The sequence below is a fragment of the Lepidothrix coronata genome, unplaced genomic scaffold (assembly GCF_001604755.1).
Source record: "Lepidothrix coronata isolate B3197 unplaced genomic scaffold, Lepidothrix_coronata-1.0 Scaffold270, whole genome shotgun sequence".
NCBI lineage: Eukaryota > Metazoa > Chordata > Aves > Passeriformes > Pipridae > Lepidothrix > Lepidothrix coronata.
The window spans coordinates 781,850-800,390 of NW_016690450.1; the positions used below are offsets into that span (position 1 = coordinate 781,850).

An 18,541-nucleotide genomic window follows, 5' to 3' on the forward strand; every position below is an offset into this window, starting at 1 on the left:
TTTCAGGGTATAGCATAATGGACTTCTCTCCTAGACTTCTAGCTTGCTATTCTCATACCCTAACAAGAAGCTCGCATTTGTTGGCATGAGAGCACATGCAGCGCTTTTCTATAGTCTCTAATCACCTTTCCAGTTGTCCTGTCCATTAGAGGCAATGGAGGTACTCCTGGAATTCAGCAGGTTCTTCCCATTTGGAGGAAGCAAAAAGATTTCCTTTGGATGTACAGGGAAACATAATTGTCTTACTTTCTAAAATGCTTTATCTCATTTAAACAGTCTGCATGGATATGCCTCCAAGCTTTGTTGTCACTTTTATCTGTTATATGTCCAACTCACCCCATGGAATTGAAAAAGAAAAAAGAGAAAGAAGTCAAAAACCTTCCTACACTTGAATATGTTGAACACCTTTGAAGCAGATCTTAATGTTTATTAGTTCTTGCTTTACCTTGATTTTGAAAAGTTAAAGAAAATTTCTTTTATATTTTTTGTGTGAATTAGCATTCTGTTGTTTTTACTAAATATGTCTGATAATTAAATTCTATTTCAATTTATTTTTAGCAAATCATAGAACCATAGAATAATTTTGGGCTGGAAGGGATCTTTAAAGATCATCCAGTCCAACCCCTCTGCCATAAGAGGGGACGATATTAACATGATGCCTGGAGAAAGTCTAGTATAAGCATTCTCATTTTTCTCACTCTGTTTAAAGAATCTTCAGCAGTTTATTTTAGCTTCCAGGAAATTAATAGCAAATTATCTTAGATGATTACATAATACTATAATTCTTCTCTATTTCTGGGGCAAAGAACTATACATTGAGAAAAATTCTGATGTTTAATTACATCAAATGTTCAAGATATTATATGAGAGGAACCTATTTACCTTCTGCTCCTGCAATAGCTACATCCTTTTTAATATTTCTGCAAGGTGAGGGAGTATTTCTTTTCATATTTTACAGTTGGTGAAAGAAATTTGCCAAAGTTCATAAAGAAATCAGTGGTGAACAAGAAACCAAAGTGAACTCTCCTAGGACAAGACTAGCACTTTAACAATGTCTGGCATTGCTCTCTGTCCAACATCCGCTTGATTTTATCTATTCTTTCATGAACATTCTGTTGTTCTTATAGTCAGAACTTAAAATGTTTTCCCCATTTACAGTGTTTGTTCTCTAAAGAACTTGTCAAAGTCTTCTGGTTTTCTTCATCTTTGAGTGAGAGGGCAGTGTTAGAAGTAGCAACCATTTAACCTTCCCAGGATATATCCCTCTTTTCCTAGTTCCATGCAAGCATCTCGAACTACTCTGCCAAACCCCATATACAGCAAAAGTGAGAGAAAGCAGGGAGTGTGTTCCCTTCTACTCCACCAGTTTTGGTCCACACATAGTAGAACAATCTCTGTGCGTTGGTGGTGGTGCAGATTTTCTTCCGGTCCCACCCCTTCTGTGAATTGGCAGTGGTAGCCCCAGTTTCCTGCACTAACACTTTGAAACAGCTTGCATTTCATGAGCAGTACATCACCCACTGCTTGGGAATGGTGATACAAGGAAGAATCCGTCACAGAAAGCAAGCAATCTGCTACATTTTTAACTAAGATTTAAAAGAAGGAAAAAAATAAGGAAAAAACATCCATATAGGTCTTTCCTCTCTATTTGTCTGCTTCTAAGGAGTAAGCATCAGAGCAGATCTTCAAGGTGCTCACCCCGGGGACAGGAGGACAGTTTCTGAATTTCTGTCTGTGGCCCATGGAAAGGACAGCAACACAAAAGAGTGTGGGTGATATACCACCTTAACTTTCAATCAAGCCAAATTGAGAGCCCCATGCCTGAATGCCCTTTCTGCCATATCAGCCCAAAAAGCTTATGGGAAAAAGGAGGACAAAGACAGGAGAGCAGCCTGCTCTACACAAGGAACAGTAAGGAAAACTGTTGTACACGGGCACATCAGGACAGCTGTTGACGGAAAGCAGCTATATCCACTCAGGATAGCAGTCGTGCTCCAGAGCCAGGAAGATGGGCTTGGGTGCTGATAGCCAGGTGGCTCTGTGCCAGAAAGCAGAATTGCAAGAGCTTCGCATTTCAGTGTTTTGGAGAAACCAGGAAAGGGTTGGGGTCCTAGTAAGTTCTTTCCTCAGGAGAGAACGTAACACATAGGTAAGAGCTGTGGGCCTAAGCTCTTTCCCCAGTGCTGGGAAGATCTCCCAGAGTCCTAAAACATCATTGTTACAGACCAAAAATTACTGATCCAACTGAATGATGCTGTTGCTAAGCAATCCAGTCACTTTGTTCCCTCTGTATGTAAACCACATCACTTTCCTGAAGTTAGATGCAGGACATAGGCGCATTTGGCACTGTCCACCACCAGCTGAGTCCTCTGGAGTCTTCAGGACTTTGATTCAGACTCTTTTGTTTGGCAAATAGGAAAACTGAACGCATAGCAGTCTGCACCAGTTGAACCTTTATTTGCTTCACACATAAAGCCTATCTAATGTCAGCAAGCAAGGAGTGTTTGTGAATGAAAAGCTGCACACACATCTGTTGGTTTTAAGAAAGGGGAATGCAAAATTTTCTTATCCTCTTATGCTCATGCTCTTATTGTGGCAAGTATTTTAAATGTCAGCTCCTCAGGATTATCTCAGAGCTGTATGACCAATTCCCAAACTATGTGCATCACTGGGAATACCAGTGGTTCCACAGCACATCCACACTCACCCTGAAACACTGCAAATAAAAGACTGTGGGTTTAGGATTGCTTTTTAAACCAAACGTTTATTTTAAAAGATAAGAGAATGGTTATTGTCAAGCTAAAAGCTGAAGAAAAAATTACTATATATATGGTAGTTTTTAAATGTATCAGTCATTTATATTTCTTTATGAGGAAAAAAAATTGGCTGTAGTTGCAATCAGTCTTAATTCATTCTTTATTGCTGCTCTGGTTCTGTGTTATTTGAGCTGGTTTAACTGTTAAAAGCGTTTCAAATGTTCACATGGTCTGCATTACATTACAGAATAAAAGTAAGTACAGCTCACCAAATGTAACTTTCTGAAATGTAAACCACATGAATTTGATTTCTTTGTGGTACAACTTTAATTGGGTTCAGAGGTCTTTTGGTCTTACCTGTCTATCTGCTCTCTGATGGCCTGACCTGATAAAGCTAATACAAAGAATCTGCGAATGTGATCCAAACTGATTACCCTCAGTTACAGTACATGGCTTTATTCTTGACAGTAACAGCCCTTTAGCCTGGTTCATTTTGAGGCTGCAAGTTTGAACCCTGGAGCCACCACTGAACTGGGAGTAGAAAAGTCACAACTTATATTAAAAGATTTTTGCCCTTGCAACTCTGTAAGATGAGAGAACGGGAGGGAACGAGAGCACCTAAGTGCAACAATAAGTGATCATGTCTCCTAGAAAACCTGCATGAGCATGCATACAGATGTTTGCCTCACAATGCCACAGCAAATGTCACAATAGACAATGCATCCAACACACTATGTAACAGAGAAGGAACTGTGAACAGAAATTCCAACGAATTTCAGTATCTTCAGATACTGATCTTAAGCTGATTTCAGATTGTTGATTTTTTCCTTTTTTCCTATGCTGTGTGCCCTTGATGAGTCATCATTCACTCATCAACCCTCCTCTCTGTTGCACTATGTTGTGCCATATGCCTCGCTCAAGTGAAACAGCAGAACTGCTGCTTCCCACCCAGAAAAGCACATCAATATCTCAGCATCAACATGGAAGGCACTGTACAACAGGTACACTCATCTCATATCCTGTGACCCAACTTGTAAACATAGACCTGTATCAGCTTGTGGGAGCAGATCTGGAATTAAGCAGACAGCTCAGGAGAAATGTAGGTAGAAAAGGAGCAGTGTGCTGAAATACTAAAAGTCCCTTTGCCTGGTTAGATGGTTTTCTTGGTTTTGCAATGCACTGCCCTGATTTTGAAAAAGTAACATGAAAAAGACTCACAGTGCCCATAGGTCTTGGAAGAAGATACCACAGAAAGAAACACTCAGCAGACCCAGTAATAAAACAACATAACCCAATATTGAACATTACTCAACTGAAACTTCCACTGTAATTCATAAGTTTCATTCAAGTAAGTAAATCAATAATAAGTAAAAACATTACAAGTCATCTAGTTCTGGCAAATTACATTCTGTTTTCCCTACTGGAAAACACACACACACACAACCCCTTTCAAAGCCAATGTAGCAAAATTTTTAGGCTAATATTTTAAATCCCATTCCTCAAAGCTGTTGTTTTTGTCATTTTTTTCTACAGTTCTATTACTGAGCATTGTTCTGTACCAGTAGAACTGTCCTCCCAAGTAATTTCCACCGGTGAACATATGAGCAATAACAAATGAGGTCCCTTAATTATTTCCAGGTTTTTCCAATAAGCAGTGTTGGACAGAGAGCTAAGAGCTGTATTGCCATCATGCAAATAACAAGGCAGGGCCTGTAAACATGGCAGGGGCGTCTCTATTTTCCTGTTCATCTAATGGGCAAGGGGGAGGAGTAAGAAGGAAATTTATACCTCAGTGGCGGGGTTTTATTGTAACACAGAACAGTTTTTTTGTCTTAGAGTCATTTACACCCTCTTCAAGGACACAGCTTACAGCTTCCCAACTTGGTCATAAGGAAAATTGAACATTTCCAAGGATGCTTCTTCCAAAACAAAAATTGATTTTTTTTTCCCCTTGAGGCTTGAAATGTGGTTTTGTGCTTTTGTTCTCAATCCCTGTTTTCCTTTATATATGGGGTTTTGCTTCCCTCTGCATTTATGGGTTCTGCTTGAGTCCAATATTGTTTCTAGCATTTGCTTTATAGGACTTAGGGCCCCACAACCCTTGATTTGCATTAACGTGCAACAAAAAGCTCCATGCTACTAAACTGTGTACAGAAAAAGACCAGACTGGAAGGGACCCCAGCTTTCCCCACAGAGAAATATAGTTTAACTTGATGGATTCTGGAATGAACTTTGCCTATTATGTTTTATATAGATTTTGAATAAATCCTCTGAGCCACAAATTTCTTATTGGAACAATAGAACTATATAGAGGCCAGGGGAAAATTTGGAAGCAAGTATGGATTTTATTCCCTGTCATGGAGCCCAGAATCCATATCTTTCTCCACATCCATTTAGTATAGCACAAAAGGAACTCACTGACTCCTTTCTCCCAACTTCCTTTGCTACTTCACAGTAGAAATATTATTCTGCTTCCTCTTTTACTTCCCTATAGATCAGAAACAATTCAACAACACTCTAGGTCTGTTTGCTCTGTGGTCCTGGAGCAGACTGCAGAGAAAGAAGAAATTAAAGTAGACTAAAAAGGCAATTAATTGTAAAGAGGTAACATTTTCACACAACTCTTCCACTTGATGTCTGTATTAATAGGCTCTAATTAGATAATCTACTGGCTACATATCTTCAGTCTGGACTTAGTTTACTACCTGTGCCATGTAATCTCAGACAAACAAAACCACTCGAAACAAGCACAAATTGAGAGAAATAATATGAAATCTGTTCAAATTTGATCTCCTTTGATTATCAGCGACAGTTCATGTCTTCAAATGTTGTAGCTGTATATCAACCAGAATCAGTCATCCATACCAGCCTGTTGAGTTTAAGACTTTCTTGTTTGAACATTTAAAAACTACTGCTGCCTTTTGCCCACTTTCTTTATGTTCATTTACATCTGCTGCACAAAAAAGCTACATCAACTACTCACATCAATAATGAATTAATGAAGTCCAGCATATCCAAAGAGAGATTCCTTCACACACATTAAGTCAGCAGTTCATCTCACCAGGGACAGTTTCCAATAACAGCTCAAAAACACTTGCTGAGAACACAAGCTTCAGCCATGAGTACGTCAGGAAAGCTTTCTGCACGCAGCTCTGTCCAGATGCTCCAGGAGAGCATCACTATTCAGATTTTTATATCTCTTACACATCTTTCTGTGCAATACCTGGGACAACCCTACTGCATGTTCCAAACCAGGGACTTATGGCATGAGAAACCACATGTCAGAAAAGGAAGCCAGATATTCAACTGTAGCTAGCACTTGCTTCCAAAGTGCTTAAAGGGTCAGAGGGCAGCACCTTGCAGCTGAATTGTAGTGGCTGATCACTCTCTAGACACCTTAGACAACAGCTTATCTAAGATATAACAAGCAACATCCACGATACAAGGACTAATATGTTGTCTAAATGTCCAGCTGCAGGTGTGAAAGGGAATGCTCACAGCAGTGTGAGCTGCAAGCCCAGGTTAACCAACCAGGAAACCCAATTCATTACTCCAAGAAACTTCTCAGTATATATATCTATTTGTATTCTTTTTAGGTCATCTTACTATCAAAGGTGTGCCCTGTCTTTGGGGAATCACAGATATTTCTACACTGGTGAGGGGGGAAGAAGGAAAAAGAAACCCTAAATAAACATGCTTAATGCTGGGAATGCTGAGAAGAACAACATATCTCTAAACAAACACTGAATGGTTTTCAAGGAAAATTGTGGATTCCTCAATGTATACAATGATCTCAAAGATGTCAGGTTGGATTTGAACCCACGTCAGAGATCTTTAGGGACTATTGGATGTGTGTAATCACTCTCAAAACCACCATGAACTGAACAAATGGTTCAGAACAACTGCTCTGCTAAGAAGTTTGAATTAACATATCTGACTTCTAACCAGTTCTAGAAAATTCTCAGTTGCTTTAAGAAGACTTACGAAGATCAAAAGGAGCACCAGAAGTATTTCTGTGTAGGATCATTTGATGCTAACCATGCCTTTTTTTTTTTTAAATCTCGCCAAAAAAAATCAAGAGATGAGGGAACAGAAAAGTACAAAGACACAAGCAAGACAGGTTAGAAAATGAACAATAAACACAACTTTTTCTTGTATCACATATGTATATGTGTACACATTGCATTTCAATCTGTAGGGTTAAAAAAGAAGAAAATTGCTTTGAGCCCTCACATTTACAGCAATAGTGAGCCTGGCTCATATAGTTAGAGAACTAGATAAAAGTAACATAATATTCAGAATTCCCCAGGAAGTGCATTCAATTCTCTTAATACTGTCAAATAAGCTAGGGATTTAGATTTCACTCATTTTGAGAAGTGTTCACTGCAAGCATTTTATTACCTCAACAAGTTTTATGGACCCTATCAGAACAGCTGCGATTCACTTCACTTGCAGCAGAGGAAACTGGTAATAGCTCAAAGATTGCTCCTTTCATTTCATAAACCAATTAGGACCTGGATCCTATGACTGGAGTAACACAACCCCTTTTTTTACTGGCAAAATTCCACTTCATTTATGTGAGCTCAGAATAAACGTCTCTGTTGGCAGAATACAGATGGTCATAGCAGCAAATGTTTCTAAAATACACTCTCTAATTTGTTCTTTCTTCCAAAGAACACTCTTCCTGCACTCTCAATCTACCTGCAGGTTTTGTCTAGCCATCAGTGCCTTGTTCAACTCAGCAATTTTTTGCTGAAAAGTGCTGAGAGAATTTAAACTTATGATTTACCATGTGAAACTTTGTTAGAAGGTCTCTAAAATGACAAATTTATTTAAATTATTTTTTCCTTCTAAATCAAGATTAATTTCATTTTTTTAAAAGAACTAATTTTCATGATGTTGTTGTCTTAGATTTATCTATGCCCTTGATTTAAATTGTTGGTATTTTGGGGTTTTTTGAGACTGCTTTTTTTTTAAATGTGTATTTGACCTGTCCATAAGTATAAACAGAACTATATAATCCCTAAATGGGACTATACTGTACCATTGATTTTGAAAACTCAACTCATCAGTTAATAAGGAGGCCTACTTTTACAGGTGGTAAAATAGGATCCATATACTTTACACATAGTCTATAATTTCCCCCAGGCATTTTTCTCTGAACTATAGTAATTGGTTTTCATCCAGGCACCAGATTAAAACAAACAAACAAACAAACAAAACACAAAAGAAACAAAAAAACCCACAAAAATACCAACAAACAAACACCAAAACAAAACAACAAACAAACAAAATCTCCAGTCATTCAAAAAAAAAAAACCACTGGCGAGACAAACCATGTAAAATCAACGTGTTGTTTGTTCAGTACATCAGTGCCAATTCCCTTCTTGAAATAGGTACAAACATAACTTCTCAGTGAGCAACTAAAGTTTTATTAGAGTTGTTTGTCTTCCCTTTTTACTCACTCATTATAGCAATTGTGCCACGCCCAGCAAACCTTTAAGCCCATCTCTGAACTGATATGGTGTAAGAGAGCATCCCAAAGCTTGCTATTTCTCTGGAACCTGTGAATTATGCTCTTAAATGAAAAGAAATTAAAAAAAAATAAAGCCTTACAACAACCTAAATCTGTATTGTTCGAGTTAGAGTTTTACTGTGGCTTAGTTACCTGTCAAACAGGCTGACACTTGGATAAAACACATACTGGAATCATGCATCAGGGTATGTTAAGTGCAAAGCCTTGATGAAGAACAGAGCTATGTGATTTAGCTAAGCAGAGAGAGCTCTAATGAGCTTTTTCTGGTCTAGGAAAGCTTGATCTGTCATATCAAACCCACTGCAACTCTGAGATCCTCTTCCATCCAAAAATGATTTTACATCTGTTTTAGTTCAAAAAGTCATATAAATCAGAAGCTCTGCCTATAAATTTTGATTACACCTTTAAAGATTTATACAGTGTGTATTAGATAGATAGATAGATATATATGGGAGGTATGTAAGAGATATCAACCACTAAAATTAAGGAATAAATGCCAGATTCTTCAAGTTCTGTATATCACATTTAAGTCCTATTTATGACTTTCTCTGATGTGAGAGCCAACCAATGCCTATGAAAGTTCAGTATTTCTGTTCAGATACAGTTATGGGTGCAGTAGACTATTCTGACATTTCTTTCCTATAGTTCTTGGGTGGGACAAGCTTTTCAGGACAGAAAAATCATGATCCATTTCTTAGAAACAACTTGCATGAGAATTGGTGGTTTTGCTGCCTATCTCAAACAACCATCAGGAGAGGGCTGGTTTCCCTTCATAATGAAAGACAACAATCCTAATGAGAATCAGTGACCAGTAGATCACACAATATCCCTGATACTTCTTTTTGTGTGTGTTCTTGCTGTGAGAAAGCAACATTTCTAACAAGCTTAGGAATTCTGTCAAGTAGGAAATATGAAGCACAAAATACTGTGTTCATTAATAAATTTAATCAACATGTATAACAAATGCATAAATTTCAAGTAACAGTTGACTTAAGTCAGATAAGAAACACACTAAGCTCTCTCTATTCCAGGTTGACAGGCTATTTATTACCCAGCTAATGATCCTACTTTCAGACCCCCGAAAGTCACCTTGATATAGGTTGGTACTTTCCAGCCCCAAACTAGACCTTACAGTAAGAAAGAGTTTTTGGAAGGCATGGGAGTGTGTGGCTGGGGATAGAAGAGAGAAGTTGTGAACAATCACCCCTGTGCCTGACACACAGACTAGTGCCGTTTGCTCTTTTTCTTCCTGACTCAGCAGTGTCAGGAGAGATTGAATCAGCAGCTCCTGAGCACACCGATGCAAACAAGAGAGGAGGCTGGGGAGCAGACAGAACTTCTAAACATCACAGACAGAGCAGCACAGTTTGATCTGCAGATCAATGTGTGGACCTGAGCAGCAGCTTGCTAAAAGGGATGAACAGCTTGAAAGGATCCCTCTCATTTTCTCCCTCATCACCCTCTCTATTAAATGTAAGCTATGAGACAACTTGTGTCTGAGAAAGACACTCTTGTAATTACTTCCTATGTAATTCTGAGCTTCCCAGAGGCTCGTGGCTGCGCACAAGTGGCTTGATGGAATTCCATGTTAAGGTTGGTCAAGGTAGTAGAAAGGACTACAGAAAACATATCTTAGCATAAACAGAAGAAAAAGAAGCAGGAACATTAAGCAGCAATTAAAGGCCAACTTTGAGTACAAAGACAGAAAAAAATAAAATTTTGACAGAATAACACTCTCAGATGCTCTCTCTCTTCCCACCAATCCCTTTTCCTCCCCGTCCAGTGATCTAAATGATGTTCTTACATCCTGCACAACCAAGACTGTGGAATGGACTTGATAAAGTGACTGAGTGGTCATTTGATACTTCATCTCTCACTGCACATTTCTTCTCATCTCACAACACACTGTGGTGCTTCAGTTCAAATACATAAGTTGGAATGGAGGCTTTTATCTCAGATTTCCTGGAAAGGGAATTAGCCCTTGAATTTAATAAATGCACATCATTCCACGGCCTCTTCAATGCCACACACTCCACTAACTTACTAGGAGCTTAAAGAGAGACTTTTTCTTTTATGTACAAAGATCCTTCTCAGTCACCGACCTATTTCAAGTGCCTTCCAAAACTAGCTTCATTATGGAAGGGTTTCTGCCCATGATTGTCTCTTATAGGAGTCTTTTCTGTTTCATCAAGCTATAAAGGATGATAGCAGTATTCTCTGAGAACTTAATCAGCAGTTGCAGTCTCAGATATCTTGCACTACTATAAAAATCCTGTGCTTGCCACAGAGATGATCTATCCTTTTGCCCCATACTGAGGAGTTTAAGACTGAGAAGCTTTTTTTCATTTTCCAAATCGCCAAGACCAGTCACAATGAGTCTGCTCTTCACTGTGTCACCAAACCTCTGTTAGTTCCATTACGGGCAGTTTTCCTGACTACTCCATTTCCCACATCCCTCTGTTTGAAAAGCATTAAACCCCATGAAAAGACAATAAACTGGAACCACAGACAGACATATGGCATCATGAGAGAGAAGAGAGAGGGACAGGAAGACAGTGCATAGATATTAAAATGAATGCTGCATGTGGGGACTGAAAGGCTGTTCTTCCGCTAGTACCATGCTTCTTCAGTACATCAAGGCACCAGAGGCATCTTCCAAACCCCTTCTGTTGCATTCTCCTACCTGCTTGCATTTCACCAAATGTGGTTGAAATTTTCCCCTTCTGATGCTGTGCCAGAAGACCACCTTATCTCATTAAAAATGCTCTAGAACACTAAAAACAGATAATCTACATCACATTGTTAGTGCTTTATGTTCACTTTGGAGCCTGAGTTCACTGAAACTCTCTCTCTCCATTTAGTACGATGTTAACAACTTGCTGCATCTGTGACAACCCTCAATCCTCCCATATTCTCTATGAGCTGCAGAGCTGTACCAGTGAGTTTCAAGATGGAATAATTACTAGTTATGTCCAATACCAGCTTGAAAAACTAGTTTGAAAGGAGGTTACCTTCTCCGGGAATGCTGAGCTGTTAGGTTGCAGCTACCTGCAGTATTTGATAGTCTGAAAAACACATCTTTCCTAGCAAAAGATGTGTCCAGATAAAGCAAGCAGCAAACTGTGTTGTGACCAATTTGTCTGACCAGAATTTTCACACATTGCTATATACTCAGTCACAGAAAAATGGAGTTATTTTAAAAAAGAAGACAAGCACTGCTATTGTACAGCTTAGTTCAGAGTCCCGTATCTCAAGCTGATTCAGCTTATCTGCTTTTCTATACCTATGACAAATGTATGTCTTATATCATTTTTTCTTCCCTTCCTCCATACGCCTTACTGCTTTCCCTCCATGTATCTTATCTTAAAATGATGTGCTATTAATCAGCCAAAGACACCCTTCACTGCTAAGTGTTCCTCAACTGATTTTTCATCGGCACAAGTAGTTACTAGTTACAGCATTCCTCCCACATGCTGAAGCCTTGGCCGAGAGAGAGGAGGGATGGCAAGGAGGTTAGAGACTGCCTTAGCAAATAAATACTATCTGAGCTGCCATTTTGCTGTAATGGTAATGTTGCTCTTTGTTCTCAACAAAATACACACGATAAGAGGGAAGTGAGACTGCACTCAGTCTTATTTTTAAAGTTAATAAACTTCATGCTCTTCTCTTTTTTTGATTAATCTGGCTGGATGCCTGTTCAGTAGTATCTGAGGCTTAATACCTGAAACAATACTGGCACAATACCTGTGCCAGTAAGGCTTGCCCAACAATGCTCATTCTGTCCTGTTTTCCCATGCATTGTGTCAATATTGCATTTTATATGCAAGACCCCAGAGCAGGGTATAGGAAAAAAGAGAGGCATGGAGGGAAGGAGGGAGAGGGATGGAGGGAGAAAGAGGAGAGATGAAAGTAGGGAAAACTTACATCCCTTGGGAATGTCAGCTGCTATAAACTCGCCCACTCCTCACCATGAAATGAGCTGTGTGCGGGCACAGGTGGGTCCCATTCTCTATTACTAGAGCCCAGCCTATGAACAGGGGCTAAATGAAGACTTTCATTGCTGTTCCCTGTTTTCATTGGAGTAAGGCCATCATAAACATTTGCAGGTGGCTTGGCCATAGTCTGACACTAAAATATTTGTGGTTGTGATAAAAATCAGAATATTGCTACAAGATGGTTCTATATAACCTTTAGGGCTTGATCCTGTTCTTACAGAACTCAATGAGTTTTACCCAATTGCTCTCTGAGGGTTTTATTGCTCATTAAAAAGCATATTCCCTGGAACAATTCTTTATGGTAAGGACTCATCTGCCCTTTGGGGTAGCTTCGGATGATTTAAAAAAAGGAGAACCCAATCAAAACTCACTGATTTGAGCACTTCAGAATTTGGGCTTGTTAAACAGCTGAACCATCTCAACTTTGTAAGGCCAAATCGAAACAACCAAACTTTGAAGAACTCAAATATTTTCTGAATCCATCTGGATTTTTCTTCAGTTGTCTATACCAAAACCATTGTCCAGTCTGTATTCCTCATGAAAGAGTCTTGGATATAATTCTTAGCACATTTGGAAGGATAAGATGAAGATAAATGGAAATGACAAGATATTCTCTTTGAATAAATAAAACACACCACAGAGAAAAGACTGAAGGAAAAGAGGACAAACAAGGATGCTCAACACTTTGGCAAGTAAATGAAGTTGAAAATGTAGCAATTATCTCCTAGGACACACCATGAACAAAAAACAAAACCTCCTAGGAAGAGGGAAGAATGGAGAACAGAGTATGCTGGGAGTCACACCATAAGTCTCATTCACACACCAACTCACACAGAGACTAAAATGCTTGACAGTTGCTTCCCAATAAAGCAGCTTTAGACTCAGACTTAGGAAACATTTGTGTGTTTCAGTCACAGGGAAGAATTAAGATATGTCATGACAAAATTTCCCAAATGACACACACCACTGACTAGGAAAAGACCTTTTTATCCACAACCCCTCTAACTTTGGAGATTCTAATCACCATGGCCCCAAACCAACACAAACTTAAAACCTGACTGACAGGGTCTTGCAAAACCACACACAGTTTTTTTCTCATTATATGGAAACAATTGTTTGGAAGCCAAGTACAGTCCCACATAAAACACCTCACCACTGCATATTAAAAGTTGTTTGGGTTTTTTTAATGTTTTTAATTAGGATTATAATTACCACTAGACCTATTAAGTCACAATTTGAACAGGAGCTTAATCATCTTTAATGCAAATAATGGCATTAGTTAATGTTTTTCTTTCTAAAACTGTAAAAGAAAGTGTTTCTTCCTCCCTCCCTCTCTCCCAACCCCCTGTCCATGAACAGAATGAGACATATATAAGACAAACACTTTCTTGGATTCATAGGCAAATTGTATTGCACACGAAATCTCAGTGAATACTGTGTTTTGTTAATATGTAACACATACAAAGGCACATCTATCAAATATGTTTACCTGACCTATCCTATCAGACTTATGCATTAAGAACCAAATCCTGAAACAGTAGTAAAAATGAAAATAGAGGAGCTTGGCCAGAAGCAAAAAACTGGAGCAGCAGATGGAATCCATGTTCTGTGCATGACTGGGTAACCCTTCCGGAGAGGTCAGTGCCCTGGGCCATCCCTGCTACCATGGAATACATAGAGCCTGTGGCCTACATCCTGCCCCAACCACCAAGAATCTTGAAAGAAAACACAAGAAAAACTGGATTTTGAGTTTTCACTTTTACTCTGAAGGGACTGCAAGATGATCATCAATTATTTAGATGACGACTGGGGACAGAAACTGCTTTTGCACCTACCATATAATGGATGTGACCAAATTACAAATGATAGATAATGAATCTAGACTGCTGCTTCTTTCTTAGTCCACTAATATATCTTTTTATCTATACATTTTCATGCATTAAACCCCCCAAATTCTCAGAGCTGTGTGATGAAAAACTGTACCCTCGAGCCATCTGGGCAGTTTCTGTAGAATTAAAAACAAGTTATTGTGACTTCGAGAACCTCATGCTTGCTGGAAGTAACCAAGTGTACAAAACATGGATGGTTTTGTTCACACAGTTCTCTAAACATGAGCACACAGTTGGCATTCAAAGCAATACAATAAGCATCCGTACTGTCAATTTATGGTAATAAATATGGATTCATAATCACAGATTGAGCAACTGTTCACAGAGATCACTGTGCCAAACTCCATTTATTTTTATGGTCTTTTTGTCTTCTAGCATTCCTTAATTAAACAGAGTACACAGAAAATAGCCCAATCCCACAGAGCACCCTGAACTCCCCTGGAAGGAAGTGAAAGGATCAGCTTCACAAGCACTTTTTCTTTCCAGAGCAGTTAGAGAAACATGAACTTTGAATACAAGAAGACAAAAACAAAAAACTGGATGGAGAATGCAGACTTCCCAACAAGTAGAGCATTCTGCCCTTTTCGAACCAGAGTGTCAGTTCTGGAATAACCTGGCCATTCCCTCACAGTCTGCAACACAGGTTGCAGGAGTCCTTGCTGCATGCTGTCAGGGTCAAGTGCAAACACTGTAACCTCAAAAACCACAAGAACAACATCTGGTCCTGCATGCAGCTGAACTTTAAGAACCATGAGGACAACATCTGGACCTACATGCAGCTGCTGGAGCCAGAGAATGGGAGAAATGAGAAAACGGAAATGGACTCACCCAATCTGTCGATTTGTGGAAGGTGCTTGTGTAATGACAGAACTGGACTGTGGAGATGGCATGGCTTGTTGAATCACAACGCTGGTGTCATGGTTTGGCATTCTTGTGTTTGTCAGCTGGTGAGATCCAGGTCCCGCCATCGCTCCTCCAACTGTGTTATGCATGGAGATATTCTGTGAAAAGAAGGGAAATGGGAGATGGTAGAAGAAAATTAAAAGAAATAAATGTCTTATGTTGGTTTTCTGTTCTACAGGAGTACAATCAGAAATCTGAAAGTATCAACAACATGGCTCCTGGTAAATCCCAAGTCAATAGATCTTGTTATAACCTACAATGATAAAGAAACAAAAAAAAACTATTTATACTTTCAAGGGCAATATAAACAGAAAAATACCCTCAAGTTGACTAACCACTCTTCTGTGATTCTGTCTTGTGAATAATGGGGATATTCAGCACATATTCTCCTAACTGAACACCATATGAGTGCAGGACACCTTGATTTACTGCATGAGTTGTTTAGTGTGTACTAGGTCTGCTTAGACTGACAAGCAAATCAAGTTTTACAGTTATAGAGTAACAAACAGTATCCCATACATCATGAAACAGCCATTTCTATTAGCCTCCGAATATTTTGTAGAGCAATAATATCCCAGAGGGTTAGAATAATAACACTGTATTTTCACATATATAACCTTTGCTTCAGGTAGTTCAGAGCTCTTAAAAGGTTCTTACAAAAAAAAGTTCACAGATATCTCATATCCACTGAGCAAACAAGCCACAAGAGACCAGGATACTACTAAGGAAGGAATCATGGAATAAGACTTCTCTCCTGTTATGGCTGTACATTCAATACACACTGCTGCTAAACCGCAGGGTTTGACTTGGCCTGCGTTTAAAAACAAATAAAACTCTTGAGCCAGAGATAACCCACAGTGTATACATACGAAAAGTATGGTATCCTTGAGAGCATTATTTTTCCTATCAGGCATCAACATGTGGATTGTTAGCAGCAAGAGGAAAAGAAACTTTCCATTGTCACCTCATGCTAGGCTGAGGAGAAGGGGAAAAAAAACACCTTTATATGCACACTGCCACCAAGACTCAGACAAAGCATCTCCCTGACCACTGCAATACTCAGGATTAAAAAAACCAACGTTATATTTCATTCAAAACCCCCACAAAAAAAACAATAGATAAAGTTGGTGAGAAAGGAAATTCAGAGCTCCAATCAAACGTGGAAGACAGAAAAGGCAGACAATATGTTGAATCCTAGACCTAAAAGAAAGATTGTATTCTGATATTTCTCATGGGAAAGGAGAGCTAACAATTAGAGGACCCAAATTAAAAGCATTATCTGTCATTCCCCTATCTCCCAGTTTTCATATATTTCATGTGATTTCCAGGATAGTGTGGACACAGGAATCTCTGCTTCTTTTACAGGAGTTGTTCCACTCTTCATTAACACATAAAGAGGCAGAGGTGCTGCCTACAGTCGCATGATTAGACCACTCACACAGAACTAAGAAGACCCAAGCTCTGAATTCCTCTTCCAGTAAATAATTTACACATTACAAATCAGGTCTAGGAGCTCCTTATTCTCTTAAGTATTCACTTAAGGAGCATGAATTGCAAGAGGAAGCCAGACCAAGGACCTTAACCCTAATTTATAATAGCACAGTAGTATGTCATGACCATCAGGCAGTAACCTTAGATATATGGAAACTTTTCCAAAAGAAATTCTCCCTCTTCTACCACATTCCTATTTAAATGTCACTTCTTCAATAGATTACTGTTTTCTGATGAAAAACCTGCTCAGTTTAATTTATATATATATATATATATAAAATCTCAGAATTCAAACTTGCACTGACTTTTTTGATCATTACAAGATTTTGCAAAAGCAGGTCTAATATCTATCCATGTGCAAGTAAATATTTTAATGGTATCACTTCCTGAAGCTTCTCCTTTTATATTAGGTACCAGTGCTTCAATGAAAACCTATCCGTATGTGATATTTACTTGTTTCAAAGTTCATCCTCATTTAATTTCTCCTTTACACTGCCTCCACAGTTTCTGAATGCTCCCAATTATTTCTGTATTGCCTGTTTGCTTTCAGTAGTATGTTTAACAAGCAAATATTAAATTGAGGAGAGGCATACAGTACTTGTACCTCTGTATATATATGGGAGCAGCAAAGACAAAAAGCATCAGTCACCACAATGAGTTTGCTCTGCAGTGCCTTTGCCATTGCCAGCACACACGCCTGCCTTGTTTCCAAAGAGGGCTGTCTGCATGAGGCCAGAGCATCAGCATGAAACTGCCCAGGATTCAGAAAGCCTTTCTCTGGAATTTGCCCAAATTTTTACTGGACTTTTTTGTACCATGCCAGGGCAGAACTTGAAGATTTAATATCTGATGACTGTGCTCCTAGATTTGGTATTTTCTTTTCCTTCTGTTCCCATTTTCTCTTATAATTCCAGAGCTCTCTAAGGTACGAACAGTATAAATTATGATGGGTATGGAAAATTTTGCTTGCCCATAAGACATTGTAATTGTTAGCTTACATGCATAAACTTGAAATACAGTTTCAAAGTGTTAACAATTCCCAATAAACTGCCTGTTTTCAGAAAGTAGGCTAAATAAGTGATGCATGGAAAGCAAAGGCAGAACGAAAATCTGTCAATGCAGAAATCCATTCTTCTCAGTAATGCAACTGTTGTTGGGCAGAAACTATACCTTTATGCTTCCAAGTAAAAGCCTGAGATTTCCCAACAAAACATCAAACTCAGCATGACTTGACATTCATAAGAAAAGGATTTGGCCATCTCAGAATAATTTACATTGGTGAGATGCCTGTGAATTTAAAGAGAAGTTCAAGCAAGTTCATACTTTAATGACAATACCTATGCTTTGAAAACTGGCAGTAAGGTAATGCACAATAGATCTGACACTAAGCCTATCTGATCTCCTTGTACGCATCGTGACATGCAGAACGACTCTGTATCACCAGCACAGCAAGACCAGGCTCGTTGTGTGTGTGATGCAGGCAGTCTTCAGAACTCCCAAAATGGCCTTGCTGTGTGGAGCTCTGCATCTGGTTCTGAATGGGTCTGGATAGGATATTAATGAGCTCCTTGAAGGCTCAACTTTTGGCCCTTACAGAAACAGGAAAAATTCAGCAACGTTGGCTGAAACAAAGACCTCCACTTTATAGTTGAATTATTGCTTGGTTAGGCTGCTTCCAGCTCTACTTTTAAGGAGCTCTGCATGCTCTTCCACCAGGGATCCAGAAACGACATCTCATTTGATTCCCCTTTTCGTTATCCTCCAGCTCTTAAGCCAAAGGTTAAGATTATTTGATACTAGGTAGGGAGCTCCCAGCATTCCAGCTCAACGTCTACAGGAGCAATAAGACAGACTGAGCTCTCCCTCTACTTTTAACATTCCCAAGACCCATCTATACTCTGAGACACACACACGCTCAGAGTTTTCTCTAATATCTTCACAACTCTGCTTCAGCACTGGAAGACAGCATAT

At 39.0% G+C, this 18,541-nt stretch overlaps 1 protein-coding gene and 1 long non-coding RNA gene across 4 annotated transcripts in view; one reads left to right on the forward strand and one right to left on the reverse strand.

Moving 5' to 3' along the window:
• The window catches only part of CREB5 (cAMP responsive element binding protein 5), a 174,602-nt gene extending 159,430 nt beyond the window's left edge, over positions 1–15,172 (reverse strand). The window contains exon 1 of one of the 2 annotated variants that reach the window (XM_017836116.1): positions 15,005–15,172. In XM_017836116.1, coding sequence (XP_017691605.1) covers positions 15,005–15,168 — 164 coding nt within the window. In that variant the 5' untranslated portion in view covers positions 15,169–15,172. The remainder of the gene's footprint in view (positions 1–15,004) is intronic. The other variant, XM_017836118.1, reaches the window with a different exon arrangement.
• Positions 3,515–9,700, forward strand: LOC108507826. 2 transcript variants are annotated; one of them, XR_001878276.1, is made up of 3 exons: positions 3,515–3,757; positions 9,324–9,391; positions 9,551–9,700. It is a non-coding gene; the product is annotated as an uncharacterized LOC108507826 (long non-coding RNA). The 2 variants fall into 2 exon arrangements; XR_001878275.1 differs by having other exon boundaries at positions 9,554–9,700.
• Positions 15,173–18,541: the final 3,369 nt, after the last annotated feature.